This window comes from Crocodylus porosus, unplaced genomic scaffold, assembly GCF_001723895.1.
Source record: "Crocodylus porosus isolate Cpor-Errol unplaced genomic scaffold, CroPor_comp1, whole genome shotgun sequence".
Classification (NCBI taxonomy): domain Eukaryota; kingdom Metazoa; phylum Chordata; order Crocodylia; family Crocodylidae; genus Crocodylus; species Crocodylus porosus.
In genome coordinates, this window is record NW_017728886.1 from 112,914,304 (window position 1) to 112,937,790 (window position 23,487).

The 23,487-nt window shown below is 40.2% G+C and overlaps 1 protein-coding gene across 4 annotated transcripts in view; it reads right to left on the bottom strand.

Annotated features, from left to right (window-relative positions):
• Window positions 1-6,063: 6,063 nt before the first annotated feature.
• The window catches only part of FHOD3 (formin homology 2 domain containing 3), a 640,284-nt gene continuing 622,860 nt past the window's right edge, over window positions 6,064-23,487 (bottom strand). For all 4 annotated transcript variants that reach the window (XM_019540836.1, XM_019540820.1, XM_019540847.1 and 1 more), the window contains one exon: window positions 6,064-9,300. In XM_019540836.1, coding sequence (XP_019396381.1) covers window positions 9,218-9,300 — 83 coding nt within the window. In that variant the 3' untranslated portion in view covers window positions 6,064-9,217. The remainder of the gene's footprint in view (window positions 9,301-23,487) is intronic.

The window sequence follows — 23,487 nt, forward strand, 5'->3', positions numbered from 1 at the left end:
CGGACTAGATGATCTGCTCAGGCCCCTTCCGACCCTACAAACTATGAAACTATGAAACTTGACATAAAGGGTATGAAGAAATTGTATTTATAAATATCAAAAAGTAGATGAGTAATTCTCTCTACTACCTAGGAATGGAGATCTGAACTTTCATCAATTTGGCTGTCATAAAGTGTCGTAATGTGATCTTAAAGCATTTCTAGTTACTAAAGGCTCTCTGAGACAATGGTGTAAAAAGTGACTGGTGATTCTGGATGTTCAACTTGAGAAACCTGAATGGTTCAACCATCAAAAATGCTAGTGCCCATCCTCCAAAAATTGTAAATTGGTTCAAAGTTGAGTACCAAAAAGAGTAAATAAAGGAGAAAATCTCATCTTAACAAGAATAGCATGGGGGGAACGATACTTGGATGCCAAGGAGGAAAAAAGGATCCCCATGAGAATGCTGAAGTAAGGTAGTTATCTTCACAAAGCAGTAATATATTCTTCTGCAAATAGACTATGCGTCTGTCCTGCCACCATTTTGGAAAAGCTGGGAGCAGAGGTCTTCCTTGGCACAACACTTCTGGTGTACTTGTTCCATGAAGGATTTCCCCACAGAGGTTTGTCTCATCACAGTACAGTGCAATATGATATAGCTGTCATTCTTCATTTCCTCTGAAGAAATTCACAAGAGGTAAAGGTTTTTAAGAACTGAAAAAGCTGTCTTTTCTAAAGTACATTCCCATCAGAAATCTTGGACATGTTTCATGGGGGGAGGGAAGAATGAATTTTTTCCTTTCTTTTTTGGTGCACTTTCAGGGTTGAACTATTATGGAGCAGGTTATAAACTAGAGTTAACAGCTGTGCAGTGGGTAATCTGTAGGCTCATTTAATCTCACTTCCCTACGACAAAAAATGCATTTTGACTTGATATTAGAATCTGAAAAATGTGTGCATTGCCACTGCACATCTGGAATTTCAAATGGCTAATGGACATACTTCGATAGAAAAGAAAAAGTGTCTGGCCAATAAATTTGTTTTATATATTTATTTAAAAAAGCATTACCACATTTCTGGCTAGTGGCCTTCTCACCCTCTAGATTTTAACTCAGTGCAATTGGAATGTGAAGTAACTCTTTAAGAGAGAAAAAGATATATATATATATGAAACAAAGTACCTCTTTATTTTAAATAATTTAAAAAAAAGTTAATAAGGAGCACTTTGCTGTTTCCCTTGGGGAAGTTTTGTAGCTGGTAACTTCTACTGGTTCCTGTCATCCCAAAGGGTATGGTGATGTTTGAAAAACAGCTATTAAACTCATGGTCAGCGCATCTACTAATCTAGGGTGCCTCCATGAAAATCTTTGAACTCCATAATCTGAGCTCACCATACCATGCACTGACAGTGGATAAATATTTGGAGGTTATACTAATAGCCCAGGAAATGAAACATGTTCAAGTTTTTGCATACTAAATTACCTACAAGAAAACGTAGCAATATCTCTAAATGAAAATACCATTGATGTGTGAATGATTGTTTGGATCATTGTGCTCAAACAGCAGTCTTCAATAACTCAATGTCAAATTGGGGTTTGGTGTCAAGGAGCGTTCCCCAGGGGTTCTACTGGTCTGATTTTGTTCAATATCTTCATTAATAATCTGGAGGATGGAATTGAATGTATACCTTGTAAATCTGCAGCAGACATGATTGGGATTCAAAATGACTTTAATCAATTGGAAAAATGGTCCTAAAAAAAGATGAAATTCAATGAGGCAAGTGCAAAGTACTGTGCTGAAGGCAAAATAATCAAATGTAAAATACAACATCAGGCTAGAATGCAGTATAAGACCTGCGGGTTATAGTGGCCAGTATGGCATTAGCCATAGAGTGTCTTATGCAAGCAATTGGAAGTGATTCTTTCACTTTTTTTTAGCATTGCCAAAGCCTCATGTATAGAATCCAGGCTTAGGCATCCAATTTCAAGAAAGTGGTTGAGCTCTATAAAATACGTGAGTAAAGGATAGAAGAACTGGGATTATCTAATCAAGAGAAAATAGGATTGAGGCAGGATTTGACAACAGCCTTCAGTTACTTAAAAGGTTGCATAAAGAGACAATTTATTGTTGTCTGTGTCTGGAGGGAACAGGACAAGAAGTAACTTCCTTAAATTTCAACATGAGAAATTTACATTAGGTGGGTGGAATAACTGTCTCACTCTGAGGATCATTAAGGACTGGAACAGGTTTCCTAGAGAGGTTGTGGAGTCTCAGCCTTTGTAAGTTTTAAGTGCTGATTAGATAAATAAAACATAGTCCTGTTAGAGCAGGAGACTGGAGTACATGATCTCTTGAGGTTCCTTCCAGCTATATTTTTTCATGTTTCTATGACATCCTCTGACCTCACCTGAGGACAGCACTTATAGAAGCAGTGAGACTGCTCTCCCTGTTTAATAGAGACAAATATACCACACTTTTTTTTAACACAGCCCCTCCAAAATATTCTGTTCCTGCATTATAGACTGAAACCACCGTGAATTGGATGAGCTGTGAGAATGCCATTCTCTTAGGCTCACTATTCAGTTAAAAATTAAATTCACTGGTGATGCATTAAAGATATTTCCTTTACTTAAAGCATGGGTTCCTGTTGTACTCCCATGATGTTCACCTTAATGGCTAAAAAAACCTGACAGAAGTTTCAGGAATTCCATAATTCATAACAATTCTGAATATTCCCTTGGGCACAAGCACTTATTCATTATCTCATCATCTGTATTTCTAAGCTCCACAACATTTGCAGAGGTCTTTGGCTGTACAGAATAGTTTAAAGGCAGAGATCAACGGCCAACCAGTGGCAGCACAGAGCACCACATCATGTTCAGTGTGAGACTGCTACAATCCCTGAGAACTGAACAGAGATATACTTACATTGACTTCACTCCGGATCAAGCATCAGGTTTCCCTTATGAAAATAAGGGTAAAAACTAGTGTTTCATTATTAGACCATCCAGCTCTTTTAAGATGACGAACTCACTGCCTGGCTGATGGCTTCATCAATACATAGAGAAAATGAAATTAAAATGCACCGACAAACCCTATGCACTCACCCACCCCAAAACAACCAAATGCACACCCACCCCAAGACTCCCAGTGATTAGAATAATCAACAAAATCAGTAGTCAATTCAGACAGTGCTTTGTAAAGCTTTATTGCAAGATGTGTTTACATAATGCTGTAGAGGTGAGCTTTGTAACTACTCATATCAAGAAATTTTGGACACAGGTCTGTGGTTGGTTTTCCATGTTGACCCTGCATGGCACACACACACACACACAAAAGAAAGACTGTATTTTTCTAGACAGTGAGATGGGGAAGAAATTGGAGGGCCAGAAGGAGGGTTTGTTAATGAGGGTTATACTTAGTGACAAAGCCTCCTAAGGATGGGCACAAATTGTAAGTGTGCTTGTGTGTAGTAATTTTTTAAACAGGAATTCAAGTTCTTTATGTAGTAAAACTGAGAAATAAAGAGCAGGTTTGTAGACAATTAAATTTATCATAAACAAAACATCTTTATCTAAAATGAGAAAAAATGACAACAACAAAAAAACCCCCAAACAGAGGAGGACCTGTAGATAATATTTTTGACCATGCGTGGCTTTTTTTAAATTACAATTCACAGAATAACACTGCTGAAAAGCCTATTTTACACTATGCTACACACAACACAAAAAAAATGAGTAGTAACATTTACACAATTTTACAGTATTTGTCCTTCACCTAAGACACATGTCCTTTTCTACTTTACATTTTTTTTACAATTCCCAGCTCACAAAAAATAAGAAGACATATGAGCAAAGACAGTCTTTAAAAGGGAGAAATGCAGCATATGCTACAAATAGACTTTTCTTTCAAAGGAGCTTCTGGGTTAGATAAAGGTTAGACACAGTATACCTCTATTTGCCACTCATTGTGAAACTATAGAGTAAGAAGTGTACAGAAATATTTTAAAACAAATTATTTTTTTAAAAAACATAAAACTATAAGACCCTGCCAAAGCTCCTTTGAAGGGCTTGCTCTTTGAACTCTCAAGCTGCTTGTCAGAAACCTCTTTCCATTGCATCTAAAATACCAGTTCAATCACAGGTTGCACCAAGCACGAAAAGAAAACAGGCTTTTATATGGATTTATTTGTTTTCAAATTAGTTTTAATGTTTCCTAACAAAATCTCTTTGTTAGGAAACTACTGCAGGTTTTCTTCCTTACCCCTGCCCCACCCTCTGTGTCCCTGGCAGTTTTCCTTCTAGAGAAACTTCAATATTCATAGCCCTTGCAGTTTAGAGAATACTTCTTGACTCCAGATCCTGGAAGTCAGAATAATCTGAATGTTAAGCAAGGTTAGGATCAATCCTTGTCTATCCACCTACCATTCACCTTAAAGATATCAGTGGGAGCTGGGGGTATGTGTAAGAGATCAGGAACTGCCCTTTGGAGTGCTGCTTCTTATCATGCTTTCTTAGTCCCGTTACCAAAGAGTCTACAATTTAAAACCAGAACAAAAAGAAAGGGTTCTAAATGATGGACTAATAGATTGGTAAATCTTGGACTTCTAAACCAAAAGCCACTTTGAAGTTAAAGGAATGTCTACATGTATAGGGATGGGGGACGTAAAATTGGTAAACTGCTATCTTCTCTCACCCCGATTGCCCAGCCTAAGCTAATTTTAATTGTGCCTGACACTTTGCCAAGTGACTCATCTTCCTGGCCCTGATTTCCAAATTCACATTAATAGGATGTTCTAAAGGATTTGGATATGCAGGTTCGTTGAGACAGACTGGATTTAATGACACGGAAAAGATATCAGTGTGGTATAGCTGCCACAAGCAGCACTTTCTGACTCTCTGTGTTGTTGCTTTCCTCCCTCTGTATTTATAAATTCTTGGGGTAAATTTACAGTATGGCATCCTGTGAGCTTAAGGCTCAACCCTGTCAAGTGTCAGATGCTTTAAATAGGAGGAGAAGGGCACCTTGCAGAAAGTCCTCCCTGTCAGGCCAGGACTCAGACTCTGAGCTCCTGCTAGCCATAATATGGACTCTGATGTATACTTAGCCACAGTGCCATACTCGACACCTCCTGCTTATCACTATTTACCACAGGTTTTTTTTCCCAAAAATATAAAATAAAGTTGAACCATGCAGCTTTTTAAAAAAGGGGAAAAAAAATCACTAGCTTCCAGCTTTTGCCAATACACTGTCCAGTAGAAAGTGCAAAGATTTAAAATAAGGAGTTCAAATGAAAAAAAGTGCTTTTAATTCTTTTTTCAATACCTGTCAGAATAAAATAGGCACCTTTGCAGAAGGCTGGGCTACAAATTGTTGATTTTACTAGGGCAGAGTTTATAAAAAAACCCTGCAGGGAGAAATCTTTGGGGAAATGCACTGAGTGCCAAAACACTTGGAATTTGTAATTCTGGTGAACAGAGTTCCAAAGAGATGATGAATGAAAAACATTTTTTTTTTCATCCAGGGATCTTTTGTGAGCTGTTTGTATGTATTCCACAGTTAAGGATCAGAGAATAGAAAAGGAGATTGGGATAATCCTCCTTTTGGCAGTAATTTGAAATGCTGAAGTTCACAGCAGCATTAAAAATGAGGATGGCATTATGCTGGTATGCAAGTGTCCCAATTACAGACAGCAGTGGTTCCTGAAATGACCACCACCAGTGATCCTGGGAGCTTACTGGAGATTTTAAACTCTTGGGGTAAGATCCTTAGCTGACAGAAACTGGCTTATGCCTTACTATGAAAAGCTCAGTAGAGAAGGCTGTTATGGCTGGACATATTTGGAAACAGTGCTTATGGGATCCAAAGAGGGGAGAAGGCAATATATTACTAACTCAGTTCCCCCCATGTATCTTTCTACTTATCACTAGAACTTTACACATAAAGCTTAAATATCTGTTGGACACTAATAAAGACCTATTTTGATGAAGGACTGACCCTGAATCCATATGCACTATGACTAGATTATATGCAGACAAATGCAAAATTTAGCCAACTCTTCCCCATCAAACTAGAACCTCCAGATTAGACAAAGGGAAACAAATTTCATTTTCAAAAGGATTAAATACTACTTCAAGAGATACCGGGGGAGATGCTGCCTCTTTAAAACATGACCATACTAAACAATAGTCAATTACTGTTATTAACTTAAATGTTAACATTTTCTATAGTAACTGCATATTTCATGTGTTGTATCAACTTGCCACAATAGATAATCAATACAAAAAGAATTATACTAACCAATAGCATGTTATCAATTGACCAAGTTGAAAACAAGTCAATAAAACTTGTTTGGGAATGGACTTTTATAAAAACTTGAAAGAGAATTTAGAAGATGGTAAGAGTCCACTGTAGAAGAGGCCTGGGCAGAAGCACAGAAAAAATGTGAGAAATATTAGGGTTGAAATAATTTACAAGGCAAAAATTTACAAGTACAAAATATGCCAGACCCTGGGAAATCTGAATAAAATCTGGACTTGTTCTAAAAAACCCACAAGTTTAATTTTAATTCTTTACAAGTAGAGAAATAAACATCTTGAAGTTTTGCTCTACTCCTGTACCATGAACAAATATTTATATTCCATTTTCAAAAATCATTTACCAAATATTTTATTTGCCAGACACAGACCTATGTACTATGTCTACATGAACTGCATCCCTGTGGCCAGTCAGCACGTGGTCCACAATGTCTATTACAATGTTTGTACAGTGCATTTTAGTTTGTGTAATTCAATTAGTTTTTTAATTAATTCAAATAGTTGTTCACTCAAATAATGTGTTTTCCCCTGTTGCATTAAAAAACAGGTCATCAGGCATCAGCTACAACCTACTGCAATAAAGGCTGCATTTGGGCCTCTCCTTTCCCTTTCATACCTTAGAAATCCAACATAATTCTTGTACTCAGAACTCAACAACCTGCACAAATCCCCACGACCTCCGTCCATGCATCCTACACAACCTTGAGCAAGAAGTTAAGGAAACATACTGAATAGCCATCCCAGCAGCACCTAGAGATACTCACCCTGATGCTCACAAGTGTTTATATCTCATTTTAATGGACTATGATAATAATAAATGGCATTTCCTTCAGTGTTCTAAACCTTCCTATGCAGAACTTCTCAGCATGCTGCCTGTTTTACTAGGTAACCAAAGAATAGCTTCTGTTTGCTTGTAAAACCCACTTATTAAACTAAAATGAGATGCTAAAACAGAGGAAAAACACATTCATAAAGGACCAGAACTCATAGCAGGGACATTTACCCCTGCACCAGAGAGATGAAGACCCCAAAATAAGAACTGAAATCCAGCATCTGACTGATAGAATCACACAGGTGGGATTTTTCACCATATTCCATTTTAATATTGCCAGTTGATTAGCTCTCTAATCACTCAGATGTCCTGGCCAACACGGTTTTACATGTGATTCAAGTTCCATCTTTGGTATCTGTGCACTAAGCAATTTTCAGGGACCTGGTAGTCAAATTTTTACTTTCTGTTAACCCATCATAGGCCAGTTCGGCCCATGGGACACCAGTCAAACAACCTGGGCTAATTTCTCGTGCTTCACAGGCAGGTTTTGCAGTCCATGCTGATGTTCCTGAGCAACCTATTTTAAAAGCACCTCAAGTATGACTGCAGTGCACACATATTCTCAACCCAGACTAACGGAAAAAGTTAATCTGTTAGTGCCTCTCATTGCCTTTTTCTGTACCATTACATCACAGACATGCTTTGGTTAAAATACTCCTTTTTATGCTGTCACCATTACAATGCAGTTCTCATGAAAATGCTTCAGCAAGACTCAGGGATGAATGCATTCTGTTCGAATTCGCTAAAACAGATGTACTACACAAAGACAAATGAGCTGATTACAGGGTACCCTGTCCAGTTCTGACAATGGACTGTGATAAATTGTGCTGGGCCATACCACAACAGGGCATTATAAAACCTCACACACACACTGGGGATGACTTACGTGAGTTAGTTACAAACTAGTATGACGAGGGCAAACAATGAAGGCAATTTCCTTGTGTGGAAAGAAATGAGCTCACTATGGTATTTTCTTCGTTTAATTTTAATGATAACAACTAAAAGAAAAATATAGGAGGATTTTGGCAAGGCTATTCTGTACTTGGTTCAGTGTGTTTGAAACAAAATCCCCACCAAGCTACATCACAGCAGAGAAAAGCAGCATGAAGGGCCAGGCAGGTGAACAAAACTTCTCGATCTAGTCTAACATGTAAAGAGTTGGGAGAGACATCTGAAATTTTAACTAACACAGTCAACCTAGAGCTCAGCAAAAAGAGGTATCCTGTGCTATCTCTGTGTGTGTGCAGTATTGTGTACAGTGTGTGCACATTAATACATATTCAGTCCTGGGTTTTAAACATTCCACTTGCCCTGAAGATGACCTCTTGCCCCACAATGAATTTCATTAGATAACATTGCGTTCCTGTAAAAAGACAACCCTATCCTGTAGAATAGGTGGAATTTTAAGGCCTCAAGGGTGAAACCTACATTCCACTGGCTTCAATAGGGTAGGAACTCACCCTAGGACAATATGTGTATACGAAGATACACACACACAAATCCATTCTGTACATATCCGTAAGTGCACATACATTTTTACATTCTTTGGTGGCAAGATAAAAATGGGGTTGTACAATTGTGTGTTTGACCAAAAAAACTGTCTAAGGAAGATCATAGTAAGTGTAACAGAAGGTATTTTGCCTCTTTAAGGACTATTCCTTGTATTGACAAAATGCCATATTTTATAATTACTAAAACAGGCCACAAGGAAAGCCAACATAAACATAGCTCACACAATACAAGATCACTCAAAGAGAGCCCCTATTAACCATGTCAATGCATCATGAGAAAACAAACTATAATCTTTCACCCACACATACTCAAACACTCTTTTTTGGAACCATCAAGTTTTAGTGCTGAGTTATAACACACCCTTTAGCCCTTTTTGTGGTTTCTTTCTTACTTTTTTATTGTTTCTGGGGGGTTTTGTTGCTTTTTTCTTCTTTTTTTCATCTTATCAAAATTAAACTAATAGAGGATGGAGGATGTCAGGAGTAGAGGATGAGGCTGGCGAGATAATGACACACTGCACGGTTGTCAGCCCACATGTTACCACTGGTGGTTCTGCTTGTAGTCATCTCCAGCATCTTCATACCTGCATCTCAGAGGTGCTGATCAGGCCCAGTGCTTTGGCTTCTTCTGGTGTCAGTCCACTCTTTAGTGTTCTTCTTACTGTACAGTCACAAAATCCAAAGGCAAGGGGGAAAAAAAGACCAGCAACAATTAGGAGTAATATACAGGACTGTTAGCTGAAAGATACATTCTAATGAGAAAGTGGAAATCAAACACAAAGCAGCTATACTAGGGGCCCCAGCTTCAGAACAGCTGACTACTTCAATCTAGTGATTAGTGGGAATTTTGCATACCCAGCATCTTTGAATAATCAGGCCAATAATGTCTCTCTCTATATCCATAGCTTCAACACTTACAAATTTCCAGGTAATCATCATTGAAGGATAAATCCTACATATTTAAGAAAATTAAATCTCAGTAAGGCCATAATGATTGGTGTATACTCTATAAAAAAGAATTATCTTTCCCAATTTAGTTAGGTTTTTAGAGACCTTCTTCAAGACCCTTTATAGCTTCTACAGAACCCTACTGGTTTCGGCCTTGTTAAATTCTATGTGGTTTTTCCACATAATGTTTACAATGCCATTTTTCAAATACTTTAATAAATTTATTAGAAAAGGGAAAAAGAACCTAATTGAACCACAGCATCACACAAAAAACAGAATCCTTGTAAAAATGCTCTAAGGCCAGACCTACTTTTCCCAAGGTTTTGTCATGTGTCCTCTTACTGCCCGATATCCACATCATCTACTATAATTAGGCTCTTGGTTATAAGTCTATTTACACTGTAAGCACTATAGGACTAAGACCTTGGGTATTAGTTTTTTATGAAGTGCCTTGAACACAGTTCCTGCCATAATATCAACAACAATAAAAGTAGTTGTAGTTATACGCACAAAACTTTCACTTTAAACTTATTTTTGCTTCACACATGCAGAGAAGAGTCTTTTAAATTATTTTTTCCATTCAATAGTGCTACTTTCCTAGTATTTTTGTCAGTATGATATGCCGTTGAAGGCACTTGAATTCAGGGCAGAAACTGGGCAGTTCATGGAGTCTCTGCTTATTCCATGAATTTGATGTCCAGTAGTTTGACTTGACAAAAATGCAGAATGGGCACTTACAAATTTATTGCAAATCTAACATCTAAACAACGACTTTATGTTAAGCAAAATTATTCACAGCTCCACAGCAAAAAAAGGGGGGCAGAAGAAGACATGCAGCCTCTAAAGAAACCAATTATGGAAAGTGGTTAAGAACTTCTTGGCTTCAAGCATTGTTATTATGCAGCATAATTAAGAGCTCTGATTTATTGGAGATTTCCTCCAAGTAACTGAAACTGGGTGGTCACAGACTACGGTCTAGCAGGAGTGAAAGTACCGAATGGATTGTTATGGAAAACAATGAAACAAGGGATAAGAAAATAATGTCAAGGAACACAGATTATGTCACACATATGGGGAAAGTGTGATTTACATTTCTCTCCTCAGCAATCTGAAACAGTTACGTGAATGGAGTGTGTCATATAGACAAATGTCTATATAGACAAGCATCTATCTGATATCATTTGATATCTGAATAAAAACCATTGGGAGGATGTGATGTATGGCATAATACACACCTCTCCACCAGGTAAATGTTTGAAAGACAATTCTCCACTGTCTAGGGACCTTACAGCCTCCATACCTACCTTTAGGGTCTTTTTGGATTTTTTCAGTACCACTAGGTACCCACAGATTCATGGAGACAAAACTATTCACATCCATCTATTGAACTATAGGAATGTTGCATTCCAGCTCAGCAGAAAGAGACTAGTCATTGTGAATGCCATATTTTTTACTTCTAGGCTTGATTACCCAAGTTGAAAAGCTGTATACAGATACAAAATTCTATCTGCTTGGTAGCTTAAGTTGCTGTCAACAGATCATGTGCTGCTTTGGTCTCTCCAGTGGCAACTCTACTGAATACAGTTTCCAGTTTAAAAAGTCTTTGCCCCTGCACTGAGGGTCCATAATGGACTGGAGTATCTGCCTAAGAGATTATCTTTTCTCTGGGACCACAAACTCCAAAAACAGCTGTATTCTCCTCAAGCAATGAAACTGTTAATCATCACAGAAGGTGCATGATCACAGAAGTCAGAACTTTCACAGGAATTGTGTCTAGACTGTGGAACTCCCACCAGAGGTAAGAACCACAGAGCATACCACTCTCAGGACAGAATGCAAACATTCTTTCAATATAGCGTTTCTTCAAAAGATTCAGGGGTGGGCAAAATATGGCCTGTGGGACAGATCCGGCTGGCCAGGCCATTTTAGCCAGCCCACAAAGCCCCTAAAAAATTTAGAAAATTAATATTTATCTGCCCCTGGATGCCTGTCAAAGATGACAGGAGCCAGGGCAGTAGGATCCAGGGGAAGCCACGGCAGAACCCTGCAACAGCAAGGCTCGCTTGGCCTTGCCCTCTCCAGCCAGAAGCCCCTGCCTAGCAGAGGCTTCTCGCCTGGGACCATGGGGCTGTTTGTGCCTCCCTGCATGGGAGTGAGAAATTCAGGTAAGAAGAAGTGGGGGCAGAGAGGAACAGGGAGGCGGGAAGGGCAGTGGGGGATTGCCCAGTCCTTGGGGCCAGGCCAGTTCCTGCTGAGTCCTGCCATCGTGGCCATGTAGCCAGGGGCCATGTGGTGTAGAGCAGCTGGCAGGCAAGCAGGAAAATGGTGAAAGTGGCAGCAGGGGATGGGGAGAGTGGAAGCGAACAGGCATGCAAGGCCTGCACCAGTGCTATGGGGCCATCACTGACAGGGCTCAGAGCGGGACAGCAGGAGTGCGGGGCACGGGCTGGCAGGAATCTATGGAGCCAGGCTGGGCTGTGCCAGCAGGGAGAGAGGGGGAGCTGGCCTGACTCCATAGAGCCCCTGCCAGTCAGAAACCCGTGTTCCTGCCACCCTACTGTGGACCCTGCTGGCACTGGTCCCAGGGCACTGGTGTGGGCCCTGTACTCCCATCTGGCTGTCGCTGCGCTTCTACATGCCCACTCACTCCCACTCCCCCCTACCCTAGCCCTGCAGTACAGGTGGAGACCAGTGCATGCAGCCCATACCCCATGTGACCCGCACTTGCCCATCTGGGCTAAGCAATGGTGGCGTGGGACAAACTGCTGCTCATCGTGGGGGAAAAGTGGCCCCTCTCCCTCTCCGTGGCCAGCGCTTCGTGCTGCAACCTCTTGGAACCCACGCACAGCTGTTCTGCGTCTCCACTGTGTCACCATCACCAGCAGTGGCAGGGGGAGAGGCCGCTTTTCCCCCATCCTGAGCAGCAGTTTGTCTCCGCTGCTACCGCTGCATGCAGCTAGGCAGTGCAGAGTAGGTGCAGGGTGCGCTGGAGCTGCGCACTGTTGGTAGTGGTGAGGTGGCACCACAGGGTGCTTGGGCTCTGAGCTGTTGCAGGGTGGGGGTGGGTGCTGACTGACTCAGAAGGGTGCATGCAGGGGGCTCCCATGCACACCTGGAATACCCTCAAACTCTTCCCACAAACCCCACAGCCACACCCTTCCCCACACACAATCACACACCCCACAAATACCGTACCCACACACGCATACACATATACACATCCTCACAAAACCCACACCCACCTACCCATACCCCCAGCACCCTGCACACTCCACACACTATACAAGAGTAAGTCTGCATTTTGAGTTATTATGCCAGCACTTCCACATATACAACACAAAAACACACAAATCAGGACAAAATTTTTAAAAAAACTTAAATTAAAAAATATTTTTATGGGTATTTGATTTTTAGTATATAATTTGTTTTTTTCCCCGTTCTAAGATGGCAAACCCTCTTCCCCAAAGGAGTACTTCTAAGGGCAAATGGAAGGGACTTCTGGTGGCAAAGGTCAGAAGTTAGAGGCAGGGCTTCCAGTCCCAAGATGGCAACGAGGGGGGTCCTGCACCTGTCAAGGGGTGGGGCTAGCCATGGGGCCCTCAACAGCTTGCCAAAACTCAGTAAGCAGCCCTCCATCCAAAATAATTGCTACCCCTGCTATAGATAGATGTGTGACCACAGGCATACACAAGAAATATATCTATTTATATTTACAAACACATGTAAGAGAGACATTTTAAAGTAAGCTATTTTTTACAAAAGAATAATTAGACAGAAGGGAGTTTAGGGTGGAGGAGATGGAATACATGAGGAAGAAAAACCACAACTCTTATTTATCATTGTAAATACTTAGCAGGCACTAATATGTTAATGACAGCTGTATTTATTCATATAAAAATTGCTGAAAGAGAAAATTGGGCTCTACTTTATAGCAATATAAATCTGCATTAACTCCTCAGAAATCCATACATTTACTTTTTCATATATACATCTGATGAACTGAAAACAGAACCTGGCCTGGCAATCTAATAAAAATGTTCCTTTCTTTTACATTGAACACAAAACAGAAGCTACTCCTACTTCTATTTCATTCAGATGACTTCACTGTGAAAACCAACGTAGAGAGCATGATGGGGATCCAGTCCTGGCTGAGGCGTGAATGTTCTACCAACTACCACCACCATTCACTTAGCTTGAACAGGTGAAGAACTGAGTGAGCAAAAAGGCCTCCCTTGCACATTCTTATAGGACTTCTCTGTATGAATGTACAGAAAGATAACTCAGATTTAACACCTCCCAATGGCTGGAACTTTCAGTTTACTTTCAGTTTCAGCAGCTAACCAGGAGGAAGCAACTCCAGATCAAGCAAGGCTTTGGCAGACCCTGTGCTCTCATCAAGAAGATGGTTAATGGTGGAAAAAGAAGAGATGTAAAAATCATGGGTGACTGGTGTTTCCTGAGTCTGGGGGGGCACCTGCAGAAGCTGGTGGCGGCAGCAGGGACAGAGCTGGTGGGCACCCGCAGAAGCCATCGGCAGTGGTGGCAGTGGGGACAGCCCTGTCAGGAGGGGCATGTGCCCCCCCACCAGTCACTTATGGTAAAGGTCTTCCTTCCCTTTCCCTTACCTAACGGAAGATAAGCATCTGGGCCAAATTCACAGACATTCTATGCCTATTTCCAAGATAAAAGCTATCCATCCTGACTGAGTACCCTAAGGGAGTACCTCTGCTCATACTTCAGTGTGTAAATCTCTGTACTAGTAGTACAAAGGAAAAACTAGTGTTGAATGAATGCGTATGAGAGCCTTTTTGCCTTTTAAAACTGTTGTTATAAAAAAAGTTAAAAACAGAAAGTGAAAGTGTAAAATCGTGTGCCCACCCCCCCTACAGACATGTCAGTAACAAAACAGCTGCATCACCGAGCTTGAAATCTGCTTTCCCACAACACCCTTCAAGGATTTACAAATTTAGGACTAGCTACCCATTTTCCACCTTGCAGAGTTCCTCTTGATGGCCCAGCACAACATAAACTGGTCCACATTTTGTTGCAAGGAGATGGGGGGAGGGAGGAGGACTGGTTTATGTGCACTGAACATCTGTTCTGTTACAGGTTTAAACCAGTTTCTGATTACTTAAACCAGTTTATGTGTAATGTCTGTCCGTAGCCAAAAGGTTTATCTGATGGGCTAGGCTTAATGAAAGTGTATTTCCTAATCTGGAAATCTAATGAAAAGCACTGCTATTCTCTTTGGTGGGAATGGAATCAGGCCTAAAGAGTGACTCAACAGATAAGCCTTGTAAGCAAGCACTGAAAATGCTACTTCATGCTTTTTATTTTAAATGTTCTTATTTTGACCTACTTTCTTTTCTGGCGAAATCCCGAGTTTTGTGGTGATTGGGCACTTTTTTTCTCATTGCAATTGCTCAGAAGAATCAATAAATTGAAAAATCTTCTTTCCTTTCCCTTCCTACCACCCCCTCCCTAAAACAAAGGGGAAGGGGAAGGAGGTCATAAAGCCAATGGAGAAGTTACCCAGGGTCATTCAACTATTACATGTAGTGCACTTTCAATAGTAACAGAAATAACATTAACACTCTTCTCCCACAACTGCCAGACAATGCTTAATTGAATTAAGCCACCTGGGCTGAATTTCCAGTAGTGGTTGAAACTTTTGCTTTCTTGCATATCACACATTTGTAGTTGGGATTTTTAGCAGATTTCCTACAAAAGTATTTTAAATACCCTTATGCTGTGAGGCCTGTAACTATAAAGGAAGTTGCAGCTCATGGAAAGAGCCCGGGCATTCTTTTAATTAGTATTTTTCAATAGTATCATTCTAGTCTAGCAAAGCACTTAATAAAATAAGTAATTTTGACTTCAGTAGTATTATTCTTATCTCAGAGTTATACACATGATTGTAAGTACTACAGTGTATTAGAGCTCTGCTTTTTAGATGCCTCATCTTTAAGGTGTCCAATTTTCTAACATCTTTAAAAGTGATTATTTTTATAAAGTGCTGAGCATCCACTCCTGGAAATCACTCCCCTTTTAGGTGTCATAAGTTTGCCATCCAAAAACAGAGGTGCCCCATACCACTAGTTACACTTGAAAATCTTGGCCAACATCCTTGTCTTACTTTTCTTTTTCCATGTTTTAAAAGATGACCTTAGTGTACATGAAAGTTGCAGGACTGACACAGTGGCCTTGAAGATGGACTGATGTCTGTTCAGCCACGTGGCTGAAGGGTAGAGACAACAGCAATGCAAAGTCTCTCACACTATCCCACTGTGCCTTTTGGAAGGACAGTGTTTAAGAATGAGAAATCAGGTTATTCTCTAAAACCATTCAGTCCTTGAGGCTGTTAAAAATGGGATCAATTTAGTGTCCATTATGACAATGTTTTTTTGTGATATCAATACCTGTCTACTAGAAACAAGATTGTCAGCACTAGTAGAGGTCATCAAATTACTACTCTTGAGGGTAGCCATGTTTGGTTACTACTGAGCTGGGCTGAATATGAATGGGTAACAGATTTTATATGCAATTCCTAACTCCTTGAAGCATTTACAAATTTTACTAGGAGCATCTACTTTCTTCCTTCTTTTGTGCCTTTATAACAAGGTGTTTAGCAGAATTTGCAGATCCAGTGGAATCTGAGAGGACCATACCATAAGCGCTTCTGCTATGGCTTTGAATTTGCAGCCTCTGGGCTGTCAGCCATGTGCCTTAGAGCCCGTAGGCTATGCCGCCACAGCCCCCTGAAGCCCCCTGAAGCATCTACTGGAACATCCAAACTCATTGGGTATGTTTACTCTAAATTTAAACTGTGGTTTTCTCTGCATTAGTGCCTGACAAGCCTACGATGGTTGGATAGTTTAGTGTTGAGCAGATTTACTGCTGAGCAGGAGAACATGATTTATTTCTGGAAGAGGACTTACGCTGTTTTAGATTCCTTGTGGTAAGCTATCATATCCTTTTCTCTGTTAAAAATTCTATTTATGGATTCACCTGAGCCCATTTTTTGCTTTTTGTGTGTGTGTGTGTGTGTGTGTGTGTGTGTGTGTGTGTGTAGTGGGGACCATGGAGTTCAAGGAGACCTTGTTTAAAAGCCTTTGCACCTACGGAATCACAGAGCTGTCTCTTTAGACATCCCTAGATACTTAGTGAGGTAGAAAGGTGAGGCCACAGCTTGGGCCTACCTTCCTCCTGGTTTGTCTACACTGCCTCATGGAAAGGAACTGGTCCAAAGAAGACCATAAACTACACTCTATAAAGATGCGGAATAATATCTGCACTACAGGTTGGAGACCTAGTATATCTTCCATTAACAAGCTATGCATTATCTGTGTATAGCACTGCACTTCTCAGACTAGATCTTTATTCTTCCCTCTTTCCTGAACTATATGTCATATCTCTAACTTGACTAGACATAGTATCTTGGCTTGTAAAATGCTTGGCCTGCTGCAGTTCACATTAAACTAAGTTATGGAGTGCATTTTGGAGGCAGTGACAATAAAAATAAAGCTTTCTAATGACCTTTTATACTCTTTAAGCAATCTTTAAAACATTTGCTAAAGAAACATAACATAAGAGGAAAATAACTTTTGTTCTTGTCGCAAGCAAGGCCTGCTGAGATCCCATAACCAAGAAACCAAATGTTGTTTTTAGGAGGTCAGAGGGTATGATATTCTTTGCTAATCAGGAAATGTAGAACTTAATTCGGTATTCTGGCAGAATGCAGCATGCCTATGATGAACTTGGTGAATTCAACTGAGCATGCTGGGTCAAACACAATGAAACAGATACGTAGCTTCAAAGAACTGGGAACATTTTAAATACAAGCAGAATCCCCTAAGTATAGGCTTCTCTTAGTGCATACTTACTCTAACCAGAGGTTGGTTTTTAAAAGGGCAGCTAGCAGACCTGATTTCAGTTTTTTTAAACAAGTGAGGAACAGTAAAAAATCATGACTGGCGCCACATATTGTACTTGTTTCGATGGCTTTTGGCACATGCATTTCCAGCATTTCCGTGTCAGCCTCAGCTGAACCGCAGCGGTTTCCTTTGCATACATATGATCATTTTGTCAGCTCCAAGAGAATTACAGGAATAGTGTAACTCCCAACAAATAGCACAAATGAAGCAAGTCAGTAAACAGGGACAAAAACCAACACAAACTAGATGCAGACCTCGTGCAAATGTATGCAAGTCCCATGGAAGTTTCTGGGCCAAGTTCCACTGTGACATCAGTTGGTCTGAAAGCAAGTTTAACGACCTATCAATTACCTACGGGTGAGATAGGAATGATACTAGGAAAGGTAGTTTACAAGAAAGTAAGGGACTATACACCTTGTTTTATATCACACTCTTTTTGTCATCTTTTGTGTCCCCCCCACCAGTTAACTTACTCTCACCTCTTTTTTTTGGGTTAAGCCCATGCAGAATGTACTTCCATTTCAGTCATTTTGCTCCAGTCAGTCAAGCTATGGCAGTCTAGTGACGTGAAAGCTCAAACCAGAAACTGTCTTTTTCATCCACTTCCAATGTTTTCTTGGATTATATATTTTTCATGTCATTGTCTGCTGTCTTGAATTAAGTTGAGACAGACAGCATTGTTTAGCTCAAATAGGAATAAATTGTCAAAGTGGCGTGTATGTTGTGGAGAGTTTTCTTAATAGGATTTATGGGTGAATTCCTGGATCTCATCAAATACCATGCTGAAAATGTACAGCCAACTGAAATATGCTTTCTGTCAGGGCCAGCGGTGCAGAAAGTGTATTATTGTCCTTTAGATTTTCCTTGAGTCCTAACAACATTTCAGACACCGAGCCAATATTTTCTAACAAAAACTGCCAACCTCACTGTAGTATTTGAAGTTCTATGATACAAGCAGGAAATGTGAGAGTTTCAAATATGTCTCTATATGAGAAACTAAATATGTGTATGCTCTTTAAATTGCATCCTACAGAACAACAAGATATGCTTTATTTTGGAGAATTTTGATAATGGAGAGGCGTATTTGTTGCTGCCTAATATTCAGTTGTTTAAATTTTACTAACTAGAACTGGTTTGTATCTCTGGCTAAATTTTTATAGGTTTCAGCATTTAGATAGCATCCATAGCAAGGCAGGCTGTTGTATAGGCAGGGGTATGCAAACACACTCTAAAGTAAAAAAATTGGAAAACTCCTTTGGATCTTAAAGCCAATAATGACAGAATTTGTCTACTAGGAATGCTTTTTAAGAGGATAGGAGATAGGAGATTAAAATGTAGGTCTATAAATAAGAAGAACAGTTTAAGTCAGTTGAGATTAAAATGACATTTTATAGTGTAACTAGTTATTTCAGGCATATTCTGTGTCAAAGAATTCAGAGCCATTTAATTTTTGTCTTCCATGGCAAAAGGTAGTTCTCTGCAAGAACAGTATTAACCTTCCTCCTCTCTGCTGCACTGCTCCGAATCAAAGAAAATTTTAAAGCAACAGCTGCAAGAACTTGTCTTTGTGTCTACAAACAAGTCCCTCCTTCAGAAGCAATCTTAGCACCACAAACATAATCAGAATTCCCACCCTCACAAATAGCCATGTGAAATTTCTTCAGGGCAGCAGAGGGCTCTCTTTGGCAACTATGGTATCATTTTGCTCTTTTGCAAGGTCGTGCCAGAGTGCATTTTTGTTACTGGATGTTTTCTTTCATATGGCAAACTGAAAAGCAACATTATACTTCCTTATCTCTCCTGGTTCTCAAATGAAGCCCTTTCCTCAAGAACAGTTTGAGCTTGTAAATCAACAACACACTGCTTCTCATTTTTCTCAGATGCTGGAAGAAAAGCATCTTATATAAAGAAAGGAAGAATGTGATAATGTAGTGCTGACCTAGTGTAAGCCTGAAGGCCACATTAAGATAGAGTGAAACCAAAGCAAACATGTACTGTACATGTTTAAGGCCAGTAAGTGCAACCAGACAATATATTATTTGTCAAATATACAAAGATATATCCATTAGGATTTTTGGAAGCCTGTGCCAGGAATGCTAATGAAAACCTTTAGACTTTTAAAATATGTCAAACTAAAAAAAAGAAAATGGAGGTTAGCATGAGTGAAATGACTTCAGCCTTGCTCTCTGAGGAAAAAAAACCTGGCAACAATGATACAACTATTTGTATCTCTTGGAAAACTTAATAATGTCAAATCAACTCTTGTTATGAATTGCTCATTGGGTACTTTCCTTCAACCATTATTCTGTAACAAGAGGCGAAGCCAACCTACTTAGAATAAAAGAACAATAGGGCTGGAAAAAATACAGGATGTTATCTAGTCCAATCACCTGCTCAAGACAGGATCATCCCTGTCTAAGCTCTCCCAGCCAAGAAGAAGTTTAAATAGATTACATACCCTACATTTGTTTAAAGAGCTGTGGTTTCACAAACCCCAGTCCAGATAAAATTCAGCGTACACCTTACTCTTGTCAAACCCCAGTTTCCCCTCATGTAATCTTCAATTTGTTCTTTACCTATTGCTAACCTGAATCTCTTGAGGGAGAAGGATAGCCTGTTCCAGCACTGAAGAGCATTCTCTAGACCACGGGTAGGCAAAATGGTGGATGTGGCCCACAGCTTGATCCCATTTCCCAGCAGCCCTGCCCATGTCACTGAAGCTGGTTTCCACAGAGACCCCAGCAGTGGCAGGGCCACGACAACACGGGGCCAAGTTTTCCATGGAGACTGGCCCCAGAAGTGCTGCAGCCCATGCAGCTTGGTGGGGAGCTGCTCCGGGACCAGAGCTGGGATCTTGTGATGGTGACAATGTGGTGTGGGGTATGTGGGCAACAGATCATAGTTGGTCATACTAAATGATAACATCCCCAAAACAATGAGATTTTGGGATCACAGGTGCTACTAATTTCTGAATCACTTCCTGGGAAAATATCTCTCCCTGTATAATCCTCCATGCTGGCATCTACTCTACAGGAGAATGTGAATGTGTTGTTCAATCCTTCCCTGTCTTCTTTCCATGGCCTGAAAGTAACAATGATGGCTGCCATAGGTTATTTCTGGAGATCCTGACTTTGCTTTGGAAAGTGACTGCTTTTTCCAGCTGCTACATTAAACCGATGAGGTTTAATTTTGAATTAACATCAGATGCTATAATATCACTAAATACCAACATAGAGTCAGATGTAAGAGAGCAGGAAAGTGCTGAAAAAAAGACAGTGCCAAACCTGAAGTAAAGACAGAGCTGACTCACTAATTGGATAAAAGAAAAACCCTGTTTCACATTGAATGTTTGAAGTTATGGAGATAAGCACGAAAAAGTAAACATTTTGCATCATCAAAGAAGTTCACTGTACCTAAACTGTACCTGGATGTGGGATATTTGGAAGCTCGATTAGAAAAGTAATTTCAGTTAATGTCCCCAGTACCAGTTTTACTAGACTTCAGAGCCAGGCTTTCAGAAAACCTCTTGTTTTAAGGGAAAGAATATCTGTATTGAATTAAATGACAATTATTTCACTTATGTAGGAGCTGATAATGGACAGTTGTTTTCAAATAAAATTTCACATATGCGGTCAACAGAAATCTGATCGGTTATTAAGTAAAATATATGCCTATGGGGGCAACTCATTTATATTCTACCCTGCTAATCTGAGAATAAATTTAAAAGGAAAACTTTCAAAATAATATTGTCCTACTTATTCACCGATTTTAAGGCTAATATTTTTAGCCTGAATATTTATACAGATAAAAAAAATCTTCAGTTATCATAATTAGCAGCAAACTTTTTGAATGGAATATTCCACTTCATATTTAAATCCTTAAACCAATTTCTTACTATCAGAGGTTTGGGGAAGAGTGGTACAGGAGAGAGGTTATTTCACTTTTGAGTATTACAAGTTTCCTCTGAAGCATCTGGTACTGGCCACTGTAAGAACAAATTACTGTATCTGGTCTGACCCAGAAGGGCATTTCACATGTTCCTATCTTCTGTTCTAACTTGCTTTATCACAGATCATAGTATTTCACCTGTTAATTACTGGAAGTACCCTAGATCTAGCTGAATAAATTCAGTATAGGTAGTTTCTTGTCTAAAATAAGAAGTGAATGAGGCTTCATTATACTTCTGAAAGGTATTAATCTGTGGAAGACATTCTTCCGTCCTCCAGACTGTAAATGTATTGTTTGTATTTTGCCTTCAGTAATTAAGCTTTTACTAATTTGATATATGTGAATGTATTATGTATAGTATTTTGTGTTAGAAAAGAGAGCCTTTGATAGTATGTCACATCTGTGAAACATTAATTATGCTAACTGTAACTACTGTAATTGTTGCCAAGTGTGAATAATTCGCTTGACTGATTAGTTTGTCTTCTCCTCTCCAAAATTCCCTTCTGACTAACTGAGCATAATAACCGTGGATTTAATAGCAATTTCCAAAGTTGCCTGGGATTTGTAAGCATTTTATGCAGACTTCCTTCTTGTTATAAAAAATGCATAATTTCCATTAATTCCTGTTTTTAGTCATGCCATAAATACCAGAACAGTCTCTCTCTCTCATGGTATTTTGGCATTTCTGTATCTGTTCCTGGCCAGAAAAAGTAAGCACAGAAATGCATGAAAAAAAAGTTAACTGAAGTGTAAGCTGGTGTCAGTTCCAAACAAAAATCACACACCCATACAGCCAGCGAGTCACACCACCCAGTATTTGGGTTTATTAACAACTTTGTGATTCCAAAGTAATAATGCATGGCATCTTTTAAGTCTCCTCTTCAGGCCTGCCCCTCCACAAAATTCTTTCCCCTATCCTAGATTTACATGGCAGCTGTGATACTCTCCATTTCATTTATATTCAGGATGGAGTTGAATGAGGTATACCTGGAGTATTTCTGTCCAAGCTCTGGCAAGTAATTTCACATCTCTACTTCATATCACTCATTCACCATGCCAGGCAGAACTGTGTTGAAACGCACCACACTGTTCTGAGCCCATTCCTTCCCCAACATAAAGCAATATATGTGATGGTGTTCACGTGTCCTTGAGCCTGGCTGTTTGGGCTTGTTGGGAGTTAGATAGCTTGCCTGAAGTACCATAATAAGGACGGTGCTCTGCTTTCAAGTTGGGAGGTATTGCCTGTGGGGCAGAGAGAGTGGTAGATCCTAGCACAGTGAATGGTATTCCAGTTCTCTAACAGTAAAATGAAGAGAGTAAGACTTTTTTATGTCTCACAAGGATGTTTGTGATGTATGTCATGGGAAGGGGTCCTTAAGGATGGCCGTGTTCTCCTAAGGCCCCTTGACCATGCCAATTGGGCCCGATGGGCATCCTCAGTTCTCGCCTGCCACGTCTTTGATGGAAAAAATATAAAAATAGGGAGGCTGCCTTTAAGTCCTCTTGAACACGGTTTGATGGACTTACTGAACCCTGTGGGTTTCCAGACCCCTTGTGGGTCTCATTTCAGAATGGGTGTTTTGCGGCACCCTACCCTTATGGGCTATATGCATGGCTCCAAATGCCCCTTTACCATGCCCCAAGCCTCACAGATGGCACTGGCGTTGTTTTGCCTCAGCCTCATTATAATTCAGCCCCTTGTCCTCACTGGGCTCTCTGCAGCCCTGTCTCTGTGTCCTCACTGGCGCCGGGATCTCCACGCCCCAAATGCTGCACCCCCTGTGGCACCAGGGTCTGTGCCTCACCCCCAAATGCCTCGCCCTCTGGCACTGGGGTCTGTGCTCCACCAAATAATGCGCCCTCTCTGGTGCCAGGGTCTCCACTCTGTAGTGGGCCCCAAATAGCCTCACCCAAACCACCAGTCTTATAAAACTAGAAACAAAACATATGCCCCCTGGGCTATAACTTAACACAAAGGTGTACGCTGCCCCTTTACCATTACTCGAAGCAGAGGTTAG